Source organism: Maniola hyperantus, chromosome 28, assembly GCF_902806685.2.
Source record: "Maniola hyperantus chromosome 28, iAphHyp1.2, whole genome shotgun sequence".
Classification (NCBI taxonomy): domain Eukaryota; kingdom Metazoa; phylum Arthropoda; class Insecta; order Lepidoptera; family Nymphalidae; genus Maniola; species Maniola hyperantus.
Window position 1 is genome coordinate 527,363 of NC_048563.1, and position 15,616 is coordinate 542,978.

Sequence of the window (15,616 nt, forward strand, 5' to 3'; positions counted from 1 at the left end):
AGCTACTCTTTACCGATTAGGCTAGTTGACACTTTTTTTAAGTACGTCTTAAACGGTTAATATTTGTCCTATTAGATCAAAAAAATTAACACTATATTTTTTTGCGCCCTAAAAACCGTAAAACTTTAATTTAAAAATATATTTTTCTTAGACAGGTGAAAACACTGTCGGCCATGTTTGGCCGATAGATTATCTGTGCTCTGACGTCATGCATTTGTAAACAACAGCATAACCTCCCTAAGTTTAATAAACATGACTTCTATACTAGTTTACATGAAAAATATAGTATTTATCGTTATTGTATCATCCGAGAATGTAAAAACGCATCGATAAAGACCATAGGAAAGTTGTGGATTAGAGTGCCCAGTGAAATAAATATACGTAACACGCGAAGACTTGCTTAAAGGGATCCTATATGACTAACGACTGCAACCCAAATTTATTTTTGCAAAGATCACTTTGTTGTAAGTCTTACTTAATACCTAACTTATTCAATTTATAAAGAGAAAACGATAATTTTTTACGTTTACCATGAGTTTTTAGAAATATATAAAAACTAGCTTATGCTCGTGACTTCGCCCGCGTGGACTTCATACATTTCAAACCCCCATTTAACCCACTCAGGGGTGGAATTTCAAAAAATCCTTTCCTAGTGGATACCTTCTCTTTACCTACAAAGAACACACCCACCAAATTTCATGTAGGATCTAGGACCAGCTGTTTAGATGTTTAGGCTGTGCGTTGATATATAAGTTAGTCAGGACTTTAAATTTTATATTTAAGGATACTACGTTAGTCCACACGTGACATTCACATAGGGATGACATTTCTTTGTTTACATATTTAATGACGTCACATCATGGCTGACAGCGTTTTCTGCTTTTCAAATAAAAATAAAAACTGTATTTTTTTTAATTGGATTTATATATCCATCCTGCGTTTTAAATAATTGTTATTGATATATTTCGTTGTCTTAAGCAAAATACTATAATAAATAATCATTTATTGGACGAAATTAGATATAAGTCAAGTAGCCTAATAACTATACCTGGTACCTACAGAAAAATTCAAAAAAGCTAGAATCCAGAGGTGAAAATCCAATTGAAAAAAAAAACAAATAATGATTTTTGATTGCTTTGATTGACTGTTTGACATTGTTATTGGTCTGTGTTTGACATATTATGTCAAAACGCGGTTGATTCAATTTATCCTCAATTTATCGCTTTAAAAAATATTATTTATTTCTATTAAAATTGGCATGAAAATAGCGTCGAACGATTTATTTATAACTATTAACGTCTATTATTTAGCTATAGAGTTTTCATTGGTGTTTGAAGAGTTTGAATTTGAGTAAGTTTCATAATAAAAATGAAGATTAAATGACAATATGAGTGATAAAAAATAACCTTGCTGCAGCCTCGCTCTTTCTTCAGCTTTCAAGTGTTTTACAAGGAATTTTTATAAAACAAAGTGCTCCGGTACTTGTTTTTAAAGGCTAACGTTTGAAGGTCAGTGATATTATATAGTTTTATGTAATTAAGTACCTATAAAAAGACTTAATGAGTCTTGTAAGGTTATGTTCTATTATGTCATTACTCAGCAGGAAAATGAGCACTGGAAATTGGAATTTATATAAAAACAACTTAAGCTCGTGTGTTTATATAAAAAATATCTTACTCATTCAAACCTCACTATGAGTTAAGTACCTACTTAGCTATATAATATAATTCTTACAATAAATCATCTGGTGACAGAAGGGCTGGCTCATTTTGTGCGCAACGGATCACCCTGGCTGTCCAACGCGGAAATACAGCCAGTATTCTTGGCACCATTCCATGCGGGCATGATCTTTATAGTAATTTGATAAGGCTAGCTTTAAGTTTTATTGTAATAATATTTTCACATTAAAAAAGAAAAGTACACATAAATGATATATATTGTGTTTATATGTATTGTAAATACATACCTATACCCGACTGCTATCAAGGAAGTTAAGTAATTATTGTAAATCAGTTTATGAACTACTTAGATGATTCCCATAACATCTGCATAAGTTTGGGTTTTTGAAATCCCATTTTCCAGGACAGAAAGTAGCCTATATCCGTCTCCAGAAAAAGCTATCTGTGTACCAAATAGATGATGCCCACAATATCTTTGGTGTGGATTAAGGTTTTTTTTTAAAATCCTGTAGGAACTCTTTGATATACCAGGAAGAAAAGTTGCCAAAAAAATTTGTGGGATATTAAAAAACGAAATCCACGCAAACGAAGTCGCGGGCAACATCTAGTTTATCAGTACCCTTATTATAAATGCGAAAGTGTGTTTGTTTGTTGGTTTGTAGGTTTGTCCTTCAATCATGTGTCAACGGTGCAACGGATTAACATGATTTTTTGCACAAGTATAGGTAAAGACCTAGAGAGTGACATAGGCTACTTTTTATCCTGGAAAATCAAAGAGTTCCCACAGGATTTTTACAAAACCTAATTCCACGCGGATGAAGTCGCCGGCAACAGCTAGTTTAAGATATTAATAAGATACATTTTTTATTTTACAGAACAATGCTTAACACAATCATGAGAAGTTATAAAAGATTGGGCTTATATCACATACTAAAATATGCAAGAAAACAATATAATATAAGTAACACAATAAGGTGGAAGTCCTGTTCGTGTGGTAACATGTATTTTACAAACCAAAGATTATATGAAAATAGACTATTTATAAGGAACACAAGAATGCATTCAACGCAAAGCGAGCACCATAGACAAAAAGTTGTGATAGAGACTTCTACGCCCAAAATAGTGATAGACAAAATAAAGGTAGAGGAATCAACCAATGAGAATACCACAGAAACAAGTTTAGGATTGTTTTGGAGGGAAAAAATTGATCCGTATATAAAATTATCAAGATGGGACAAACCTACAGGTATCGTTATTAAATTATTAGCTGATGCCAGCGACTTCGTCCGCGTGGATTTAGGTTTTAAAATCCCGTGGGAACTCTTTGATTTTCCGAGTTAAAATGTAGCCTACGTCATTCTCCAGGTCTTTATCTATATCCACACAAAATAATCACGTTAATCCATTGCACTGTTGCGACGTGATTGAAGGACAAACCAACAAACAAACATACTTTCCCATTTATAATAAGGGTACTAAGGGGATTAGTTGATGCCTGCGACTATTCTAGCTGGATTTAGGATTTTAAAAATCCTGTGGGAACTCTTTGATTTGCTGGAGTAAAAAGTAGCCTATATTACTCTCCAGGTCTTTAACTATACCCACGCAAAAAATCACGTCAATCGGTTGCTCCATTATGACGTGATTGAAAGACAAACCAACAAACTAACAAACCAATAAATCAACAAACCAACGCACTTTCGAATTTATTATACGGGTAGTAGGTACTGATTAGCTGATACCCACAACTTCGTCCGTGTGGATTTAGGTTTTCAAAACCCTGTGGGAACTTTTATTTTCCAGGATAAAAAGTAGCCTATGTCCTTTCCGGGATTCAAGCTATCTCTGTACAGTACGTGGCCGAAAGCAAAGATAATATATTAAACAAGTACAGATCGCTAACTCTCTATTTAAAATTGTAACTAGTTCAAGACTATTACTAGATGGCGTCACTTGGTTCGTATGAAATATATTTTTTATGGATTTGACGAAATATCATATTTCACTTGTCTGGTTCATCAAATTTATTTATATTTAGTAACAACATACAAAATTTTCACAACATCACCATCGGAATAAGCTAATTCTTAATTTTAATTATTGACTCATTGAACTTTACGATATCCATAGCAAGTTCTATCTTTTGCTTTGGATAGCTGAAGTAGTATTACAAAATTCCAGTAGATGGCGTAACAAAATGACTTGTTACTTGAAAATAAAATTATTATTATAATTAAATATACTCACTGGTTGTTTTATTTATGCAATTTACCTATGTACGTGTACACGACAAAAAAGTGCAAAATACGGCTTTTCATCAACAAGATATTATTTTCCTTTGGTAGGGATATCTTGTAAGGTTACAGATAGGTCACAGATTAGAGATTCTCTAATCTGTGGGTGCCAGTATGATTCCATAAATAAATTTAGCATCCCTGATTTATTCGAAAATGATACCAGCATTGGCCTGATCTTGATACCAACAGATGTTGGTAGGTATCAAGATACGACAGGTCACTCCCAAAATCCAAGCCAAGACGTCATGTGCTTCATAAAAAAATTAAAATTTGAGTTGGCTCTAAATAAAATTGAGTTTCATCAGCTGTTCGATAGATGGCACTAAATAAATTCGATAACTCACATTTTAGCTTGCACAATAACACCATCACACTATAAGGAGTTGACCTACAAGGTACCGGCGACTTAAAGGAGTTTTACGCAAGCTTTAAATGAATGTATGACGTTAGCGATCTTACTTGTATATATTATCTTTGCCGAAAGTGATGAACAGCGGCCTTTAAAATAACATTTCATGTTTGTAGAGCGTTGTCTCTGTCATACCCATATGACGCCTTGTCAGTCTCAACGACCGAGACAGTGCTCTACAAATCTGCTGTCTCCTAAAGATCGATTTTCATCACTTTTGGCCGCGTACTGTACTAAACATTAAAACCGTTTGAACGGATGGGCCGTGAAAAGCTAGCAGACAGACACACTTTCGCATTTATTATATTAGTATGGATAATGCTGTGATAGCCTAGTGGTTAGGACGTCCGTCTTCTAATCGGAGGTCGGGGCCTTGATCCCGGGCATGCACCTCTAACTTTTCAGAGTTATATGTGCCTTTTTAAATAATTAAATATCACTTGCTTTAACAGTGAAGGAAAACATCGTGAGGAAACCTGCATGCCTGAGAGTTCTCCATAATGTTCTCAAAGTTGTGTGAAGTCTACCAATCTGCACATAGCCAGCGTTGTAGACTATGGCCAAAACCCTTCTCACTCTGAGAGGAGACCCGTGCTCTGTAGTGAGCTGGCGATGGGTTGATCATGATGATGATGATGGATTATGACTTGTTTTACAGGTGTCTACCTCCTATACTGGCCATGCTCATGGTCGATAGCCCTAGCCTCTCTGCCGGGCAATGTCCCCTTGAGCACAAGTGTTGAAACCGCAGCACTGTTCCTAGCCGGTGCGGGTTTGATGCGCGGCGCGGGGTGCACCATTAACGACCTTTGGGACAGGGATATAGATGCTAAGGTTTGGATATATTTTTATTCAAATACATAAATGTCACGAAAAAATTTATTTACTAAATCTAATTTTCTACATTGCCTAAGGATTTGGTTATGTCAAGTTCTGTTAACCAGTTCAAGAATACATTGGACAAACATTTGGAAGACTCGAAGCACTTCTGATATAGACGCATCAGCGAAAGCTGCTTAGTCTATCTCTATATATAAAAATGAATCGCTGAATGTGTTGCTGATTGCAAATCTCGAGAACAGCTGAACCGATTTCGCTAATTCTTTTTCCTAATATTTCTTGAAGTACGAGGAATGTTCTTACGGAGAGAAAAAATTCCTGAAAAAGAATCGACTGTTAGGCGGTACGAAGTTCGCCGGGGCAGCTAGTTAAAAATAACAATAATAATAAAAGAGTTAGGTAATCTTGTACAGTTCTTGCAATTCACGAAGGCGAGTGAACTTTACTTGTGGTTCCGTCGTATACACGGACATTGTGCAAGTGTGCGTGCATGTCGGACCAATCAGTCGCGAGCAAGCGCTCGCAAACGCACACATTTACTGTACCTTACTTATACCGATACAACTTAACGCAAGCATAAGCCACTCGCCCACGTGAAATGCAAGAACTATACGATTGTATGGAACCCTTCTTGCACTAGTCCGACTCGCACTTTTTTTTTTTTTTTTTTTTTTTTTAATTTAGATACAAGTTATGGACATATGGTTTGGAGTTGTGGGGCACAGCCAGCAACTCTAACATAGAAATACTACAGCGATATCAAAATTCAGTCTTTCGCACAATACTCAATGCCCCGTGGTTTACCAAAACAACAGAAATACACGAATATCTTGCAATGCCCACAATTAAAGAAGAAATAAATATTAATGCAAAGAAACACAAGGCCAGGCTTGAAGTCCATGCAAATAGTCTGGCAGTGTCACTTACCACATGCAGCAGAGTTAGTAGACTGAAAAGAGTCACAGTAGAAGAACTGTCAAGTACACATTAAAGCCAGCGAAAGCATTATGAGAAGAGTTTCTTGATGGAGTGACCTTCTCTCAACCTTGAATGCACTCATAAAAATCTGATAAAAGTCCATCCAATGACTGATTGCAGATAGCTTTGAAATATCAAAAAAAAAAAAAAAAAAAAAAAAAAAAAAAAAAAAAAAAAAAAAAAAAAAAAAAAAGATACAAGTTAGCCCTTATTTTTAGTTACCTATATTGCTTGTTGTAGGTGGAGAGAACTAAAGACCGCCCGCTAGTGTCGGGTGCTATCAGTGAGAAGCAAGCTATAGCGTTTCTAGCGGCCCAGCTAACTCTAGGTCTAGGAGTGTTGTTACAGTTAAACTGTTATAGTGTAGTGCTGGGAGCCAGCAGCATGAGTGAGTATATCATCATGATCAACCCATCACCGGCTCACTACAGAGCACGGGTCTCCTCTCAGAGTGAGAAGGGCTTTGGCCATAGTCTACCATGCTGGCCATGTGCGGATTGATAGACTTCACACACCTTTGAGAACATTATGGAGAACTCTCAGGCATGCAGGTTTCCTCACAATGTTTTCCTTCACCGTTAAAGCAAGTGATAGTGATAGTGAATAAAAACGCACATGACTCTGAAAAGTTAGAGGTGCGTGCCCAGGATCGAACCCCCGACCTCAGATTAGAAGGCAGATGTCCTAACCACAGGCTATCACAGCTTCTGTAAGTATATACGACGTTAGTTTTAGTCGCAAAAGTCGAAACACGTCGAATATTTTTACATTAAGAACAAAATTTCAAAAATATTTATTGAAAATATACGAAGTTATAAGCTTATTGTGTTGAGTCGTTGTCCTCGAAAAACATGGTCACCCCAAGCGAGCGGCTGTGAGCGAACGGGACGGCTGGCGTCGATCGTGCGCGCTCTCGCTCGCACGAGTCGAATCAGCTGGTGCATGCGGTCATTCAACTCGGTGTTCACACTTGCAGGATTTTAAAGTATTTTTTGGTCAAAATATATAAATTAGTGTAATTGGCTTTATGGCCGTTCTAATTAAATTATAAATAAATAAATAATAATAATAATAATAATAACCCCCTCGTAATAATGATTGCAACGATTCTTTACTGATTCTGAACATACTATTTTTGGTTTTGTGTATTCGTAGGTCGACTTCGGTTTTGGGACCTCAACGTCTGTCGGTTTTTCGAACTATGTGCCCATACCCATTGCCACTTCAGCTTCGCAACCCGTTGAGCTATGTCGGTTACTCTAGTTCTCCTACGGATCTCCTCATGTCTGATTAGATCACGTAGAGAAACTCCGCACATAACCGCGCAACACTCTCCATCTCAACTTAAAAATAATAAAAACAATAGGGCTCATACTAATTTCACCTTTTTTGTTTCCAGTTCTAGTCATAACCTACCCTCTAGCGAAGAGATTCACGAACTACCCTCAAATATTTCTGGGCGCGACCTTCAATTGGGGTGCATTACTGGGCTATTCGGCTATACAGGGCTATATCGAACCGGTTATATGTGTGCCCCTCTACCTCTCGGCTTTAGCTTGGACTGTGGTCTACGACACCATATACGCGCATCAGGTGAGCGGAGGGTCGTGTGGTCAAATGACCCCTTCACATGTTACAATACAATACAATACAATACAAACTTCTTTATTGCGAATATGGGTAAACAGTGAAGATGTTACAAAACAAAAAAGTACAGCCAATTTCTGCCTATCAGCATGCAATATGTTATGATATACCTAACAACGTGTACATAGTCTTGATAAAATTAGTCACATTATATATTTAGTCACAAAAATAATTAAATAATAGTATTGAGTTTTGTAGAAGAAAATTTTACAGTTTTTTTAAAATTTATCATCAAAGTACTCGTTTATGGAATAATAGCATTTTTTTACAAGTTATTATTATAATGGTAAGGGTATTATAAAGGTTATTGTTATAATGGTAAGGGGTCATATGACCCCTATTTTTACATTAGCGGGTATTCTACCCTTCTAACTACAGCGAATGGTCAAATAAAAATAAATAAAATTTAGAGCCTCAATAGCTCAACGGGTAAAGGAGTGGACTGAAAACCGAAGGGTCGACGGTTCAAACCCCGTCCGTTGCACTATTGTCGTACCTACTCCTAGCACAAGCTTGACGATTAATTGGAGAGGAAAGGGGAATATTAGTCATTTAATATGGCTAATATCTATATAAATATATAAAAGGAAAAGGTGACTGACTGACTGACTGAATGACTGACTGACTGATCTATCAACGCACAGCTCAAACCACTGGACGGATCGGGCTGAAATTTGGCGTGCAGATAGCTATTATGACGTAGGCATCTGCTAAGAAAGGATCTTTGAAAATTCAACCCCTAAGGGGGTGAAATAGGGCTTTGAATTTTGTGTAGTCTACGCGGACAAAGTCGCGAGCATAAGCTAGTATTCTTTATAAAAATAAAAATAACCCTTTCACATGATTAAATATTCAGCAAGGGGTCGAAAATGATCTGTAGTTTCAGTGAAAGGTCAAATAAACACTATTAGGTTAAATATTTCTATGTGTGGCATCCAACTGGAGGGCTCTGCTGTACAGGGCTACATCGAGTAGTCAGATAAACAGACCAGGGAATGGTCAAATCACCAGTGAGTGGTCAAATGACCCCTGTGCATAGTATATTTTGGTCTGGTGGGAGGCTTCGGCCGTGGCTAGTTACCACCCTACCGGCAAAGCCGTGCCGCCAAGCGATTTAGCGTTCCGGTACGATGCCGTGTAGAAACGAAAGGGGTACGGGTTTAATAAAAACTGCCATATCCCTTCCAGGTTAGCCCGCTATCATCTTAGACTGCATCATCACTTACCATCAGGTGAGATTGCAGTCAAAGGCTAACTTGTATCTGAATTTAAAAAAAAAAAAAAAAGTGAGTAAAGGGTCGTGTGGCCCTTATATTTCCATTAAGGGGTCAAGTTACCCATGATTTGTATTATATAGACAAGTTACCCATTCTTCTTCTTTCTGGGCTGAAGAATGGGTAACTTGTTTATGTAATACAAATTATGGGTAACTTGACCCCTTAATGGAAATATAAGGGCCACACGACCCTTTACTCATTATACCATGCACAGGGGTCATTTGACCACTCACTATAGAATAGAATAGAATGTTTTTTTATTCATGTAAACTTTTTAAAAGTGCTTATGAATAGTCAGGTTTAATTTACCACTGGTTCGGAATGCCGTTCCTACCGAGAAGAACCAGCAAGAAACTCGGCGGTTGCTCTTTTTAATTTTTCAATTTACAATGTTATTATACCGTACTATACAAGCCATTGCAGCCCCGTGCATTGCTGGAGCGAGTCAAATCCAAGCTTTTTTATCGTTTACATAGTCTGCGACTGTATAATATGCTTTTTTTAGGAGCATACTTTTAACACATTTTTTAAACTTGTGTAAAGGCAAGTCTAAAATTGCTTGTGGAATTTTATTATAAAACTGGTGATTTGACCTTTCCCTTCACGTGGTATGTTATTATTATAATTGTGTGTGCGTTGCGCGGTGTGCCTTATGATTTTTGAAGCCGCTAATCTTTTTTCAGGATAAGCGTGACGATGCTCGCCTGGGCATCAAATCCACGGCCCTCACGTTCGGTGCGCACACTAAACCGGCACTGTCGGGCGCTCTCGCTGTGAGCCTGTGCGGGATGACGCTGGCGGGCCACGCGGTCGGTCTCGCAGCGCCCTACTACGCGGCCCTGGCGGCCTATGCGGCGCATGCGGGCTTACAGGTGACTGTTTTACACTATTTTTAATAAATAAATAAATAAATAAATAAATAATAAATTTATTCATAAGAATGCAGGTGAAATAACATGGTTATAAAATTAGTTGGCGAGCCTTATGCATTCTACCTTAGAATATTGGTGTATGAATATTTAAGTATTACATTACAGTTAAATTTTTAAAAACATGTAAGTACATATAAATTACAAAATCTTTAAAATTATATAATATTCAGAAAGTAAATTAATTAAGTCATACAGAAACAAGAGAAAAAAAAATAGAAATAATAACAGTCATTTAAATTTTTACATGTCATACAGAGGGGATACCTAACTATTGCACTACAAAGACCATAATTTATTTCAGTCATCTAATCTAAGTCATCAGATTTACATTATTTAGATATTATTTTAGACAAATTATTTGAGCTCATCAATCAAAAATTCCGAGATGTTGTAATAACATTTATTTATAAATTTATTTATTAGGGCTCCATACCTCAAAAGGAAAAACTGAACCCTTATATGAAATGAAATGAAAATGAAAATGAAAATGAAAATGAAATGAAAATCTTTTTTTTTAATGAAAATGAAATGAAAATCTTTTTTTATTCGTATAAACTTTTACAAGTGCTTACGAATAGTCGGATGCATCTACCACTGGTTCGGAATGCCTTAGGATCACTATAGGATCACTTTGTTGTCTGTCTGTCTGCCGGTCTGTCAAGAAACCTACAGGGTACTTCCCGTTGACCTAGAATCATGAAATTTGGCAGGTAGGTACATCTTATAGCAGACATTCAGGGAAAAATCTGAAAACCGTGAATTTGTGGTTACATCACACAAAAAAAAATTGTGGTCTTAGCTAATAATTAGTATTTTCAATTTTCGAAGTAAGATAACTATATCAAGTGGGGATTCATATGAAAGGTCTTCACCTGTGCATTCTAAAACAGATTTTTATTTATTTTTATGCATCATAGTTTTTGAATTACCGTGCAAAATGTCGAAAAAATACGATTGACAACAGTAGTATTTAGTTAAGTCGTAACGGAACCCTCGTTGCGCGAGCCTGACTCGCACTTGGCCGGTTTTTGTAGTAAAGGTCATTTGAACACTTACTGAAACATCTGAGTATATGTAACCCCTCACTTAAACATAGGTGGTAATAATAATCTCATTAAAAATGACAATTTTCATGCCAAATTACCCCTTCAATAATCCATACTAATATTATAAATGCGAAAGTGTGTCTGTCCGTCTACTAGCTTTGCACGGCCCAACAGTTTAACCAATTTTGATGAAATTTGGTACAGAGTTGGCTTACATCCCGGGAAACGTAGGCTACTTTTTATTCCGGAAAATTAAAAAGTTCCCACAGGATTTTGTAAAAACCTAAATCTAGTAACCTAAAAAGCTAGTATTTTATAGTAAGTTAAGAAGAATAAATGGTCAACGGACACTTTTAAGGGGTTAAACGGACCCCTTCAACCCCTTATTTAAATATTAATATATATTTTTACAGATATACACATTGAAACCCGACAACCCGGACGACTGTGCGAAAAAATTCAAATCGAACTCTATGGTAGGTCTCATTATACTACTAGGTATACTGGGAGGAGGATACCAACAGTACATAGACAATAGACAGAAGCATAGAGGGAAAGAAGACTTGAGTGTTGCCAGGAGTTGCTTTTTTAGTTAATTAGAAAATACGGTAAAGAAATAATATGCGTACAGTTTACGATGCGACCTTTAGAAAGAGATAGCGGTTTCGTAGAGCGTTGTCTCTGTCGTTGAAAACGCACAGAACGTCTCATAGTTATGATGAGTGACAAAGACAAAGCTCTAAGGCGCATTTAGTCCGGCTCATTACCCGACAGACAAAATCTGCCCATCTGTTAGTACTATTTCAATTTAGTTTTGGGCTACTGGTAGCAAGGTGTTGCCATATTATTACTTACTAGTATTTATTAATGTTACCAGTAAAAAAAATCTGTGGAGTTCCTTTGTTTATTTTTCGTCCATTACTTGGATTTATAAGATTTCGCTAATTTATTATCGCAACAAACGGGGGATTTTTTTTCGAAAAATATGCAAAAAATACAATCATTATTATAAATTTACGTATAAACGTAATTTTATAGGCAAAGAAAATTAAAAAAAAACTTTTGGTAGCTCCACAGATATTTATTTGATAAGTAATTGCTCTTTGCTTTGCTCAAGGCTCTTTTGGCACTTGAATGACTTTGACAGGAGGGCGTAGTTGTAGAACAAGGGCTGCCAGCAAATAAAATCTCCTCAATTTTTATGGAATATATTGAAAATGTCAATGTCGAAAATCCCGTAAATTTTATCTAATTTTAACTGAATGAGAAATTGAGTAAGCCGTCCTTGTTTTCAAATCGAGAAAGAATAGTAAAAACTATTTATAGACCATGGACTTGCAACTTATCATGTTTACCTGCTTAAATACTATATTTACCTAGTGCTAAATAATAATGATATAGCTATAAGATGCACACACATTTATCTAAATATATAAAAGGAAAAGGTGACTGACTGACTCACTGATCTATCAACGCACAGCTCAAACTGCTGGACGGATTGGGTTAAAATTTGGCATGCATATTGCTACTATGACGTAGGCATCCGCTAAGAAAGGATTTTTGAAAATTCAACCGTCCACGCGGACGAAGTCGCGAGCATAAGCTAGTGCTGTATATATTGTCAGGATATATCGTGATGTTATGTATATGGAATGGCTCTAATATTTAACAATAACAGTGAATTTTAGATTTTTTACTTAGCAACACCGCATATAAGGGGACAGCGTGACACTTCACAAGATGGCGGCATTAGTTCCGATTATCGCCACGCGCCAAAAGAGCCTTGTCGCACTGTAGTTAAATAAATACAAGTTATTATTTTGTAGGCTGTGATTTGTAGTGACTTATGTTAAGAAGAAAACCAGGTTATCATTGCAACGGGTTTGTTTTTAATGTAAAATGTATATTACTATAGTATTACTATACAAAGTACAATGTAAATATAATGTATAAATCGAAATGACGTCATTTTGACGTCAGCCGTAATAAAAATATACCATCAGCTCGAAACTTCAGTCTAGTGCTGACGTCACTAAAATGGCGGCCACGCGAATTAGCAATTTGCGAGACTTTTTTAAATCTACCTATGCAAAGTAACAGAAATATTACTTTTAAAAAAAGTTACTTTTTGCCAAAAATTAGTTATATTTTAGTGTAGTATCTATTCGCATTTGGGCTTAAAATTGTATTAATTTCATTTAGCAAAAAATTGTAGGTATCAAATAAATGCAATTTTTTATTTTAGGTACTATTATTTAAGACAAGTAAAGGGTTTTATATTATAATGAGGTGTTTTATTATTTAGGTATTTTAAAATTTTTCCTTATTCAGGAGGCTTTTTAAAAAATCGATATAAAAATAAATATGCAATAACGTTTTTTTAAATATAAACTTATATTTATTTATTTTAATAGGAAGATACAAAAAACAAAAATACCAAACTTATTCTAGAACATAAAAATTACAAATCAAAAATATCATCTAAACCACCGCAACGAGGCAGGGTGCTGGGAACGCTGGCAGCGTTACCTCGTTGAATGGCCACACTAATATGCTGACCGAGGTAACTGCCAGCCCTCCGGTCCCCCGTGGGTTCCGCGAGACGGGATGAAAGGTCCTTAAAAAAGGATCTAGCATCCTCGCCCCACGAACCCATGGTCTCCACCCCAAAAGGCACAAATATGAAACTATTTTCTATATTCTCATATTTGCGCCTCTTGGCCCTTTCTGCCTTAGTAGCCGCCGCTCCGGCCGCCACGGAGGTCGCCTGTATATAAACTAAATTAACCGCACTAAAGACCTAATAATATACAACGTTTTAGCTGACGCAAAACCAAAACACGTGAAATATTTTTCCATAAAGAACACATGTACATACAAAATTTCAAAAATAATGAAAATTTTACCTATACGGACCTAGACGATAAACACGTTAGGGGTAGGCATGGATTAGGAAAAAGAAATGAGCGCGGTACACGTCTGATGCAATTTGCTTTTGGTCAAAATCTATGTATTTGTAACAGCTTATTTTACAAAAAACCACAACGTAGGTGGACTTGGTTGTCCTGTAACGGAAAGACGAAAAATGAAATTGACTACATTCTAACAACGAACAATAGATCCAATTCAGTAAAAAATATTGAAGTCATTAATCGCATTAAATTTAGTTCCGATCACCGACCTATAAGGGCAAGAGTTAATTTAAAAGTCGATAGAATCAAAAAAATTGGCAGCAGCATAAAACGCCTCGATAGGACCACTTTGGTAAATAACGAGGATGTCTTTAATTTAGAGCTCCATAACGTATTCAGCACACTTTATATTATAGATAATAGTGAAGAAGATTCCAAGACTGAAATTCAAAACCAATACAATATTATCAAGAAAGCTATCAAAATAGCAAGCAATAAAGTTAAACGTACAAATAAGAAATATAAGAAACTAACAGATTATACAATTAAGCAAATAGAAGAAAGAGAAAATGCTAAACTAAATATTCTAAATAATAATGAAGACTATAGAAGAAAAGACAAATTAGTAAAACGTAGTATACGAAAAGACATTAGAAGATTTGAATTAAACACAATAGAAACAGCTCTGCAACAAAATAAATCCCTTCGGACTGCTAGACATGGTATAAGTAGGGGCAAATCTTGGATCACACATATGAAGGATGAGAAAGGTGTAAAACAAGGCTCTCGTGATAAAATTTTAAATATATGCACACAATATTATAAATCCTTATATTCAGATAACAATAGATCCCAGTTTCAAAATAGTAAGTATAGCATTGAGGACAGTCCTTCCATTACTACCTCTGAAGTTAATATGGCATTAAATAAGATGAAATTTGGTAAAAGTCCGGGTGAAGATGGTATCACAACTGAAGCCCTCAAAGTTGGCAGACCAGAGTTAATTCCAAAAATCACAAAACTATTTAATTCTATCCTACGTACTGGTATATTTCCACCCCAATTTTGTCACTCTAATGTAATCCTACTTCACAAAAAAGGCGATAAATCTGACATAAATAATTATAGACCGATAAGTCTTGTCTCACACCTTTATAAAATTTTCATGAAGGTGATCGAGAATAGAATCGCAGGTGAGTTAGACAAACATCAACCACCAGAACAGGCAGGCTTTCGTCGAGGTCTCTCCACTACCGATCACCTACAAACCCTTAATCAGCTTATTGAAAAACATTCAGAATTTAATTTACCTCTCTATCTTGCATTCATAGATTATTCAAAAGCGTTTGACAGTCTAACACATGATTCAATTTTTGATTCCCTAAAAAAGCAGAACATAGATTTTATGTATGTGAACTTAATTAAAAATATTTATTATAATAGTACTGCAGCATTGAAAATAGAAAACCTCGGCCCATCATTCAATATTGAAAAGGGCATGAAACAGGGTGATCCTTTATCTCCAAAATTATTTACATGCGTACTAGAAGAAGTATTTAAGAAATTAGCTACAGGGTGGATGGAAAGGGGCGTTGAAAT

General features: G+C 35.9%; 1 protein-coding gene across 1 annotated transcript; it reads left to right on the forward strand.

Annotated features, from left to right (window-relative positions):
- The first annotated feature begins 1,247 nt into the window (after positions 1-1,247).
- Positions 1,248-12,715, forward strand: Coq2 (ubiquinone biosynthesis protein COQ2, mitochondrial). The gene is made up of 7 exons (XM_034983122.2): positions 1,248-1,508; positions 2,555-2,925; positions 5,044-5,219; positions 6,444-6,591; positions 7,603-7,796; positions 9,811-9,999; positions 11,519-12,715. Exons 2-7 carry the CDS (start codon positions 2,559-2,561, stop codon positions 11,699-11,701), a joined length of 1,257 nt encoding a protein of 418 aa, XP_034839013.1. The 5' UTR covers positions 1,248-1,508; positions 2,555-2,558; the 3' UTR covers positions 11,702-12,715.
- The last annotated feature ends 2,901 nt before the right edge of the window (positions 12,716-15,616 follow it).